Source organism: Rhinopithecus roxellana, chromosome 16 (assembly GCF_007565055.1).
Source record: "Rhinopithecus roxellana isolate Shanxi Qingling chromosome 16, ASM756505v1, whole genome shotgun sequence".
In the NCBI taxonomy this organism is placed as follows: domain Eukaryota; kingdom Metazoa; phylum Chordata; class Mammalia; order Primates; family Cercopithecidae; genus Rhinopithecus; species Rhinopithecus roxellana.
In genome coordinates this window covers 7,250,117-7,262,259 of record NC_044564.1, presented here as the reverse complement: position 1 = coordinate 7,262,259, position 12,143 = coordinate 7,250,117, and the positions used below count along the sequence as shown (strand labels likewise).

The following is a 12,143-nucleotide window of genomic DNA, read 5'->3' as shown; positions in this document are numbered from 1 at the left end:
ACCTTGGCCTCCCCAAGTGCTGTGATTACAGATGCGAACCATAGCAAAGTTCTTAAAATGACAGTTTAACAAAATAATCCCCTATTCTCCCACATACCACTTTCTCTAGCTCATTGTTCTCAAAGGTAAGTATCTGTGGCCATCAGTCAATATGCAAAAAATCTAAATTGTATCTTATTTCTGTACAACTTTAAGATAATGGCAATAGAACCATTAGTAGCTACTGTAAATGGCTAGATGAAAGCTCTGAATACCTACTCAAAATTAAAGGTAGCCCTAAAGAAATACTAATTTGAAGCCCTTCTGCACTTTATTACTATTTAATTAATTCAAGAACATTTTTGAATACTTCCATTAGAAAATCAAAGAACCTTAGCAAAGAAGTCTAAAAATGACAAAAATGTTCAAAGAAAATCTTTGCATACCAAACTGTTAAATATTTGTGACAGAGTTTTCACCTATAAGGAAATGGAAGGGTCTCGATTTTCAACTGCTAATAGATACACTGGTCTCTATGTTCTCTGGATGCTCGAGTAAATATAATCTCATTGTTTAGCAGTTTAAAACAACAACAGATAGAAAGTTGTCTTTGCTGTCCTCAATCTACAGGGCTGCAGTAACATGAAGCAGAATGGAGAGTGTAATCAGCGAGTGTTCACCTCACTGAATGTCAGGGTCCTAGATTATATTTCTGGTCTAATAACTACATCATTGAATGTATCCAAGCTGGGAATTTAGTATTTAATTTCTATTGTATAAAATAAGAAACTGAAGTCCAGGCTTAACTTCCCTGGGTTTACCTATAAATAAGCACAATACAAACTACCCAATTTATCTCAGGAGGATGTTAAGTGGATTAAGTAAAACAAAAAAAGAAGTGTTTTGAATGGTGCATTGAATGAAAATGCTCAATTTAGGTCAGGCACGGTGGCTCACGCTTGGAATCCCAGCACTTTGGGAGGCTGAGGTGGGCGGATCATTTGAGGTCAGGAGTTCGAGACCAGCCTGGCCAACATAGTAAAACTCTGTCTCTACTAAAAACACAAAAACTAGCCGGGCATCGCAGCACATGTCTGCAATCCCAGCTACCTGGGATGCTGAGGCAGGAGAATCACTTGAACCTGGGAGGCAGAGGTTGCAGTGAGCCGAGACTGCGCCACTGCACTCCAGCGTGGGTGACAGAGAGAGACTCCGTCTCAGAAAGAAAAAAAAGTGTGAGACCCTATCTCAACAAACAAACAAATGCTCAGTTTTCCCACGTGCAAAATGGAGAAGCAGGTTTCTAATTATAATTAAATTTAAAAATTGGCCAGGCGCGGTGGCTCATGCCTGTAATCCCAGCAATTTGGGAGGCTGAGGCGGGTGGATCACCTGAGGTTAGGAGTTCAAGACCAGCCTGGCCAACATGGTGAAACCTTGTCTGTACTAAAAGTACAAAAAGTAGCTAGGCATGGCAGCAGGTACCTATAATCCCAGGTACTTGGGAGGTTGAAGCAGGAGAATCGCTTGAACCCGGGAGGAGGTTGCAGTGAGCCAAGATCGTGCCAATGCACTCCAGTCTGAGCAACAAGAGCAAAACTCTGTCTCAAATAATAATAATAATAATAATTTAAAAATTATACTTTTTCAGACACGAGAAGAGCATTATTCTTATCACACTTTGTCTCTATTTATGTTAAAGTAAAACCATAGTAAATCTTGTGTTGTTATACACAAATATGAGTTGGACAGGGGATAAGTAATATCCATAAACCAACATGTTTTACTACTCTATTCAACATTTAATTTCTACTTTTAAAATTTGCTATTAATATTATACACAATATGCTGGAGAACATTCATGTTAATAATTCTTTGAAAACCTCAATGATTTCTGCAGATAAATTCCCATACATATCACAGAATGACTAGATAAGAGGAACTGCATTTGACAAGTTTAAATCTGACAAAGCAAGGTATATTTTGCTATGATTTCATACATCTAAAGTACTGTTGTGTTAACCTAATACATTTAGGTATAATAATTATTTCGGTATAATTATTATTTAGGTATAATATTTACGTAAAAAGATTTAGGTATAATAGTAAGTAAATAATAGGTTTTATATAATTATATAATAGGCATAATAATTATACAACTACTACATAATTTATATGTATAATATATAATTATTATTATACCTAAACATATTTAACCTAATATATTTAGGTACATTGATCATTACACTGAAATAATATATTTAAGTTCCAACCCAGCCAATATGGTGAAACCCCGTCTCTACTAAAAAGTACAAAAATTAGTCGGGTGTGGTGGGAGGTGCCTGTAATCCCAACTACTTGGGAGGCTGAGGCAGGAGAATTGCTTGAACCCGCGAGGCGGAGGTTGCAGTGAGCCAAGATTGCACCACTGCCCTCCAGCCTGGGCGACAGAGCGAAACTCTGTCTCAAAAAAAAAAAATGAAATTTAAGTTAACACAACAGTATTAATTATAAACCAGAAATTCAGTAAAGCCATGTAGCAAAAGGAAAACAAAGTCCTAACAAACATGAAAAGCAAATTTGACCATCCAGGGATTTTCTGTAATAGCACTTTGTCAGTATGAGGGTAAACAGAACAGAGATGTTTATGATCATTCTACCTTGAATATGCCTGATTTCAGAAGGAAGAGAAGTTATACTGATACTTCTGAGGGATCTTAATCTTTCCTATTTAATAATTAGAATTTACAGACCAAAATTACATAAATATTTTCAATAAAGAAAAAAAGGCCAGGTGTGGTGAAACATGCCTATAATCCCAGCACTTTGGGAGGCCAAGGTAAAAGGATCACTTGAGGCTGGGAGTTTGAGACCAGCCTGGCCAACACAGCGAAACCCTGTCTCTACTAAAAAGTACAAAAATTAGCCGGGCATGGTGGCAGGCGCGTGTGATCCCAGCTACTCAGGAGGCTGAGGCACGAGAATTGCTTGAACCCGGGAGACGGAGGTTGCAGTGAACCGTGATCGTGCCACTGCATTCCAGTCTTGGTGACAGAGAGATGCTGTCTCAAAAAAAAAAAAAAGAAAAAATATTTAGTTTAAAGGTTGCTTAACAAGGTAAAAAACTACTTAAAATTATACAGATTATAATTTCCACTTTGCAGAGCACGAAGGTACACTGCAGGAAGGACTATCTCACAGCACTGCTTTGAGAATAGAAATGACCAGGAATGGTGGCTCATGCCTGTAAGCCCAACACTTGGACAAGCCGAGACTATCACTTGAGCCCAGGAGTTCAAGACCAACCTGGGCAACGTGGCAAGACCCCATCTCTAGAAAAATTTTTTAAAAAAGTAGCCAGACATAGTAGTGTGCATCCATGGTCCCTGCTGCTGAGGAGGGTGAGGTGGGAGGACTGCTTGAGACCAGAAGGTTGAGGCTGCAGTGAGTCATGTTTGTACCACTGCACTCCAGCCTGAGCAACAGCATGAGGCGTACCTCAAAAAAAAAAAAAAAAAAGAGAGAGAGAGAGAATAGAAATGTATATAATTAGAAAGCACAGAGCACAATGCCTCATACTTTACTCCTCAGTTTAAGCTGAACTGTACACTAAATTGGCCACCAGATGGCATGACAATTCCAAAGTCTGAAGAGAGACTAAGAATTATCGGTTTTTGTAATAAATAGTCTAATAAACCAATCACTGTGCTTAATTTAAAAGCAAAATATTAGAAATATTCATAATTTTATATAACTTCATTTTACCAATTTAATGAAGTAGTCATGGAGGAAACAGACATGCAATTATTGATTATAATACAATCATTTTGTGACATGGGCTATAATTTTTAAAAAATCAAGTCATCTTGCAACCATAAAATTTTAAAGTCAGAGAGGGTTTTAGAGTCCAGCCACCTCATTTAACAAATGAGGAAATTACTGACAGATGTAAAGAAACTTGGAAATGGGGACATTGTTAATAGTAACAACAATTAAACTAAAGCTAAGTTTTGACTTCTATTCCACGGTTTTTTCCACCACTCAAAGAATTATCATTACATTTAAAAATTAAAATCAGTGCTTCTAACCCTACAGAAGATTAGACTTCAGACACAGACCTTACTTCTCCCCTTCCAATGTATGCAGATAACTTTACTGGGAAAACCTGACTTGAAAATGCTTAAGATTTTTCGATTACTAATACAAGTAAATCAACCAACTAAAACAAGCAAATACAATCAGCAAAACAAATACAGCTACAAATCCAGCTGACTAAGCTTTGGCCATATACATACATATATACACACACGTATATACATATATACACACACACACACATATACACACGTGTGTATGTATATATGTATATATGTGCATATACACATATGTGTATATATACGTGTATTTATATATACACATATACATATATATATATATTTATTATTATTATTTTTTTAGACGGAGTTTCGTTCTTGTTGCCCAGGCTGGAGTGCAATGGCAGGATCTCTGCTCACTACAACCACCTCCGCCTCCCGGGTTCAAGCGATTCTCCTGCCTCAGCCTCCTGAGTAGCTGAGATTACAGGCACCTTTCACCATGCCCGGCTAATTTTGTATTTTTAGTAGAGACAAGGTTTCTCCATGTTGGTCAGGCTGGTCTCAAATTCCTGACCTCAGGTGATCTGCCCACTTTAGCCACCCAAAGTGCTGGGATTACAGGCGTGAGCCACAGCGCCCAGCGCTTTGGCCATATTTTATGAGCAGTTAGCCACTTGGTATCTGACTAAAAGAAGGTAGTAACATGTTCCCCATATGACAATTTTTTTAAATTGCTTTAAAATTCTTCAAACTTTGCCTCTGTTAAATTTATGTATTTATTTTCCTTTATCACCCACATTTTTTTAAAAGCCCTCCCTTTAAAAGCAATCATCTTATGGTATGAAAGTTATAATCTGACCTAGAATTTCCCCTGAACCATAGCATGTTAATACATGAATAAAATAAGATTCCCTACCTAAAATAACCTTTACCATCATCTTCTTTTATTTCTAAAGACACAGAGAAGGTAAAGATGTCACTGTCAGGAGTCTGGGGTGCAGCAGTGGCTGAAAGTGGGGTCTGCTTGGCAGAACGGCGGAAGGCAGTGGCAAAACTGTAAAGTATCCGGCTTACCTACAACCAGACATGTTAGGAAATGGGCTGTTATCAAGAGATATAAAATACTTTTATTAAGGATGGAAGGTTACCTACTTTGGAGGGCAATAATTATCTTTATCCCACTTATTTCTTTTGGTAAATTACCTAATTTGTTAGGCCTATAAAGCAAGCAACACTGAAAGTGGTCAGACAAGGGGTTTTAAAAAAGAAATGGCTGTAAGCACTATAAATCCAATTAAAAATCATTTCCTAAATTGTTAGAAACTATCTGAAGATATTACAATGAAAACAGTCCTAACAAGTTTTGATTCAAAAAAATGGTTTGCAAATCTGTCAACGTTAGAACCAGAATGCCTACTTAACCCAATCAAAAGTAGCCAACAGGTCTCCTCTGACATTCTTAGTAGTAACAACAAAGTTCTGGTTAATCAAATTTTTAGTTAAATTATATGTCGGCCCATCAGGCTAGAATCACTAAAACACTAGCAGAGAATTTCATCTGGCTCATAAGTGACCATAATAAATACCATAATCATTTCAACCTAGTGAGAGCACTGGTGAAGTTTCATTTGCAGAGAGTTTTCTCTTGAGGACTTACAGCTTCTTGTATTTCACACCGGAAGACGTGTATTCTGAAGAGCTCTGCATTGTAATGACTTTCAGTGAAAGCAAAACAGTCACTCTCAGGAGTTCCATCATGCCCTCTGACACAGAAGAGGATTTTGTAGATAGGGTAGTTTGCTATTTCAGTGTTTGTCTGAGGATCTAAGAGTCTGTTCAGAGAAAAAGACATAGAGATATTAGAGGAATTATGAACAATCTGCACTATGTTTATATTAAGATGTGAGACTCATTCTTTCTAGTAAGAAGATCATATATTTGGTATGCTAATATTAACCTTAAATTTTAATAAGTCATATGTGAATTCCGGAAGCTATTGATTACATAATTCCATAGTACTAAAAACCATATGGTATCATGTTTTAGGGAGGCAAACAGAAAGGTATAAAAAATATGAATAAGCACATTTCTTATATAGTCTGCAACAAACTAAAGACAAGATGAACACGTAAATTAGCTTACCAAAATACATTGAAGTTGCGCCTCTTTTTTTTTTTTTTTTGAGACGGAGTTTCGCTCTTGTTGGCCAGGCTGGAGTGCAATGGCGCGATCTTGGCTCACCGCAACCTCCACCTCCTGGGTTCAAGGGATTCTCCTGCCTCAGCCTCCCAAGTAGCTGGGATTACAGGGATGTGCCACGATGCCTGGCTATTTTTTGTATTTTTAGTAGAGACAGGGCATGTTAGCCAGATGGTCTCAATCTTCTGACCTCAGGTGATCTGCTCACCTAGGCCTCCCAAAGTGCTGGGAATACAGGCGTGGGCCACCACACCTGGCGAAGCTGAGTTTCTAATTATCTCCTTTAAAAAATGACCTAATCTGCTACGAAAAAATAAAAAAACTAAAAACTGATGCTTTTTCTCAGACTGAAACATGTTTTTTTTTTTCATTCATGGAAAATAAAGACAGCGATTATACAAAATGCTAACTCAAAAAAAAATCATGAATAAAAGCAAAAGGATGTCATTCAGTAAAAAATCAAAGGGATAGCATTCATTCAAAAATCTACTTATTCAACGAATATTTATGTGATACCTAAAACATTCCAGACTCTATTCAGGGCACTAAGGCACAACTATGAAAGGTCTAAAAAGAAACTACGCAATTTCAACGCTACGTGTGTAGAGCCATTAATGCAGAAAGCCTAGAAGGCCTTGCTCATCATGGAAATACCTAGGAAGAAGATCTAATGCAAGTTTGAAAGCACTTTCATGAAAATTCTGAAAATGTGGGGGTAAGACCAACTAGCTTTCTAACTTCTTTTATAAAATTAAAAATATATTAAAGTATAACTTCAGTTAGAGGAATGAGTACTGACTAAGAAACATTTAGAAATGAATGCTAAACAAATTTTATTAATAGTTTATCATTAATAAATATAATTTGTGAGTCTTTGTGAAATAGTTCTTTAAATACTTCAGGGGAAAAATTACATATACAGATTATTTTACTACGATCAACAGACAGCTATTACTCTGTCACCATGAAAGTCCAAAATACTTCTGAGGATACTGAGAAATGGACACTCTATATACTGCTGATAAAAGTATAAACTGGATCAGTATTTCTAGATGGCTAGTTGGCAATGTTATCAGAAGCAATAAAAATAGACAAACTCATTAGGTTTACTTCTAGGAATTTATCCTAAGGAAATCAATGGAAGTCTAAAAAGATTGAGCTCAAAGATACCTATTTCTAAAACACTGATATTCCCGTATAATTAAAATTAGTTATCATTAGTCATGCTTTTTTCTCTGAAAGATAAAAACCTTAAGATGTCTAATATAAGAGATGGGTTATTTATGTATAAGCCATTAATGTGCCATCATAAATTAAAATTTTTAATCATATTTACTGGCATGAAAAGAGGTTTATGATATAAAACTAAGTACAAGATGGTATGGACAGTTCCATTGTTGTTAAAAAAAAGTTGATTCTAACAGTTGTATAATTATGTACGTATATATATGCAGGTATATTCACACATACATAGACATATACACATACCAATATGCAAAGATCTTAATAAGCCAAGATGTTAACTGTATTTATTAGTGGTAGAGTAGAACTAAGGCTATTTTATGTGGTAATTTTTTAAAATAAGCATGTATCTTTGGTAACAGGGGAAAAAATGTATTTTAGCTGCACTCATCTGACTTATTGAGCAACTGTATATTTAGCTGGTTGATACAGACATCTGGTTAGCTATCTGCAATTGTTATTTGTTCTATTAGTATAAACAGCCATTTCTAGAGGCTTCTCTGTGCCTCAGTTATTTCATCTTTTTTTCATTTTGTTTTGTTGAGACAGGGTCTCACTTTGTCACTCAGTCTGGAGTGAAGTGGCATGATCACAGCTCACTGCAGCCTTCAACTCCCAGCCTCAGGTGATCCTCCCATTTCAGGCTCCTGAGTAGCTGGAACTACAGGTGCGTGCGACCATGCCTGGCTAATTTTTTTATGTTTTGTAGAGACAGGGTTTCACCATGTTGTCCAGGCTGGTCTCGAACCCCTGAACTTAAGTGATCAACCCGTCTCAGCCTCTCAAAGTGCTGGGATTACAGGCATGAACCACTGTACCTGGCCAGTTTTCTCATCACAAAAATTAAGGGGTGTACTAGTATAGTTAATATTTAATAATACATTTTTGTAACTTTCAAACGCAGCATGAAACTCCATTTTGAACTAATGTGTCAAGCTTGTATTTTCATCAAAGGAACATGGAAAATATAATCTTTTAGGCTGACTCATGTCAATGCAGTTCATTTATCCCCAAAACATTGAAAGTCTAATGTACTATACATGACTAGGAAGAGTATGAAAAACTATTACAAATAAGTGACCATTTTTCACAAAGGTTACAGTCCTTGGAAGACATGAGTGTCAGGTATATGAAACATTACACAAGTAAAGTAAGTATTAATATGTATTTTATTCACTATTGCTTCTTTCTAAAGCAACAGGTCAGAGATCTGATGTAAATACTAAAATATTTCAATAAACCAGTCTCACCTCACAATTCCTTCAGATACATTTGGCACTGAAAGGGTAACATTTAGTGAAATCTGACACTGGCTTCTTAAGATGGACATCATCCTTAAGGCTTCCACTTCACTCCTGGGAGCATTTACTGAGGCACAGCCTAAGTAAGTCAGTTTACTGAAAACTACGCTGTCCTCATCGGCCACTGGTGTGAAAGGACTTGAAGCTTCAGAATCTGAAAGAAACAAAGAATAAGGAAGTGATTATTTTCACTTTGATATTTTGTTGATATGATTAGCAAGTAAAAATCAGCAAGTAACATTTAGGGTCTAAAATTAAGTATTAATGAGATAATATGCCATACCCTAAAAGAAATGCCCATGAAAGCCAGAAATCTCACACTAGAACTCTGTCAGAAACACCAAGATTTTTAGGTACAGGTTGAGTATCCTAAATTCAAAACTCTGAAATATGAAATGCTTCAAATTTCAAAACCTTTTGAGCACCTACATGACACTTAAACACTATTTGGGGAATTTCAGATTTCAAATTATTGGATTTGGGGTGCTCAGCAGGTAATTATATGCATATTTCAAAATCCAAAAACATCTGAAATCTGAAACACTTCCGGTCCCAAGCATTTCAGACAAAGGATACTCAAAATATGGTGCTATTAGAGTCAGTCTCAATCAGATTCAGATTTGATTCACTTTTCTGCCTCTTCTAATTTGTTTTGACTTTGTAATTTACATTTAGGTCAAATATACATTTAGTATTTTTTCACTCTGAAAACTATCTCTGATTGTCTTCTTTTTTTGAGACAGAGTCTCGCTCTGTCGCCAGGCTGAACTGCAGTGGGACAATCTCGGCTCATTGCAACCTCTGCCTCCTGGTTTCAAACAATGCCCCTGCCTCAGCCTCCCAAGTAGCTGTGACTCCAGGTGTGCACCACCACACCTGGCTAATTTTTTGTATTTTAATAGAGACAGGGTTTCACCATGTTGGCCAGGATGGTCCTGATCTCCTGACCTTGTGATCCGCCTGCCTCGGCCTCCCAACGTGCTGGGATTACAGGCGTGAGCCACCACGCCTGGCCTAATTGTCATCTTTCTGACCTGCACTGTTACAGTTATTTCTCTTATTCATCATCTTAGCCACTTCATTATGTTCTCTCAATCCCTTTGGCTTTCCTTTCCCAATAACATCTATAGTTTTAACACCTGCTTTTCCAAATGAGCCTTTAAGTTGTCCTTCTCCTCCCATACTATGTCTTTCTGTCCCATGTTCTAGTCTTCCTTTTTCAACTTGGCAACTGCTCCTATAGAGCTATACAGGTCTGGAGCAAACATCTGTTTACCCAGAATTATCCCTCCATTTCTCAAATATTGAACTCATATTCCTTCCTTCTTTGAAAAATCTTTAAGCATTCTGGGAAAAAAAAAAAAAAAGACTCCCTCTGTTTCCTTTAGTTGTATTTTCTCTTTCCTTGGTACAACTGAAATACACTTAAAAGGAAATCAGAATGGTATACATATTTTTACTCCTCTCACATCCCCTTAGATTTAGAATTTAGAGATTCTAGAGAATGTAGACAATGGTTTTTGCCTGTTCTAAATAAAACCTAGTACAGGGTGGACACTCACATATTAAAAACAATAACCTTCAGTTACGCAAGCAATGCAGCAATCCTAACCTCCTTGTCCAGGTTTCACTGGCAGGCTCATCTCTGGTTTTTGGAGCCCTACTAATGGCACAGGGTTAATGGTGGATGAAGCGGAGAGCTGATTAGAAAGAGGCCCATCTCCTTCACCATCCAGTTGTGACCTTTTCACAGGCTCCTTTTCCCCTGGCTGGTCATCCATTGGAGGATCCATCAGTACATCTGCTAGCTCTTTTTGCAGCTGCTGTTCACTTCCATTCCCTACAATCTAAGGGTCACAAATACATGCAATCAGCAAAGTGAGAAAGATTGGCCAGTACTGATTAAAATGGTTCCACATTCCAAAGAAAATCATTAGCATTTCTTTTGATACAGATATCTTCTGAAATTTTTTTTAGAAATAGAATAAATCAAGATCTGCAACAAACAAGGGCGCAGCTGCTCTCTCAATTTATATAGTTTTTCATGAAAAAGTACATAGTGAACTTGAGACTAATACCCAGAAATATATGCGATAGCCTGCCAATGTTATTAAAGTATTTTACTGTGTCCTAAACTAACAATAATTAAAAGACTTGTAATTTTGTCTGATAAGAAATAATGCTTTTAAGAAGAATATCTTAGTGTCTCCTCTAGCCCTTAAGAAAAAAGGGAAAATGTGCTTGCTTCCAAAAGATATCAACAGAAACATACATATTAGGCAATACATTTTCACAGGTATTTTACCACTTCTGTCATATGCAAGTCTCTTGTATTTCTGAGGAAGACTTACATGATATGAACAAGTTCTGAAAGTTCTGAAACACTTGAGTAAAGCTGACATGAACATACAAAATAGTCCTGAGAAATAAAAGCACTCTATTTCAATATCAAGTAATTTTATGGAGTCATGATGGGTTATTACTAGCTCCTCAACAAGGAAGCAAGTAAGTGCAAAATCAAGTGGAGACTGGTCAATGCCAAGGAAAACCACAAGTGACACAACACAGTGTTGTCACTAAATGCTTAAGAAATACTAAAAAAATTAACAAAAAAAAATTGAGTTTGAAAAATGAAGTCACGGGAAAACAGAGGGAGCCCTGATTTAGGAGGCTTTCTGAAGACTAAAACCTAACAAAAAGTTAAATTCGTCAGGGCTAAGAGAATGAGGCCTACCCTAGCAAAATTAACACAGAGGCTAGGAAGCAAAATTCCAATAACAGAGGTAGGTATCTCTGGGCTACCAAGAAATCCAATTCAAGTATTTTTATTGATTCGGGCTTTCGTAATTCCATAAACTTCGTCTCTTTTGCTGCAAATTATAATTGAGAAAAAGACAAGTCTTTTTTGCTGACATTTTCCCAAGGAAATTCCAACACTTCAAGTACTTTTGCCTTAGAAATAAAGACCTCTTTCTTGGCTTCAGTGACAATTTCTGTTTCTGTGAATTTCATTTCATGTTTGGAGTTATTGCTAATGGAAGTACAAGTGGGCTGAGTAATTTTAACCCTTTGTTAAATCAGATTCTACACATATACAAGTGCAACTGAATTTCTTTTTTCAGAAGTTCTGCTTAAAAAAGTTGGGCTTCTTTTTTTTTTTTTTTTTTTGATGGGCACAGTGGCTCATGCCTATAATCCCAGCACTTTGAGAGGCTGAGGTGGGCAGACTGCTTGACCTCAGGAGTTCAAGACCAGCCTGGGCAACATGGTGAAACCCCGTCTCTACCAAAAATACAAAAATTAGCCATGCATGGTAGCATGTGCC

At 36.9% G+C, this 12,143-nt stretch overlaps 1 protein-coding gene across 6 annotated transcripts in view; it reads right to left on the bottom strand.

The window, feature by feature from the left end:
* The window catches only part of RABGAP1 (RAB GTPase activating protein 1), a 168,077-nt gene that overhangs the window by 110,938 nt on the left and 44,996 nt on the right, over positions 1–12,143 (bottom strand). For 3 of the 6 annotated variants that reach the window (XM_010382465.2, XM_030919533.1, XM_030919534.1), the window contains 4 exons: positions 10,431–10,665; positions 8,768–8,972; positions 5,734–5,908; positions 4,993–5,150 (listed from right to left, as the gene is read on the bottom strand). In XM_010382465.2, coding sequence (XP_010380767.1) covers positions 4,993–5,150; positions 5,734–5,908; positions 8,768–8,972; positions 10,431–10,665 — 773 coding nt within the window. Of the gene's footprint in view, positions 1–2,639; positions 2,785–4,992; positions 5,151–5,733; positions 5,909–8,767; positions 8,973–10,380; positions 10,666–12,143 lie in introns of those variants that run through there. The other 3 variants (XM_030919536.1, XM_030919535.1, XM_030919537.1) reach the window with 3 other exon arrangements.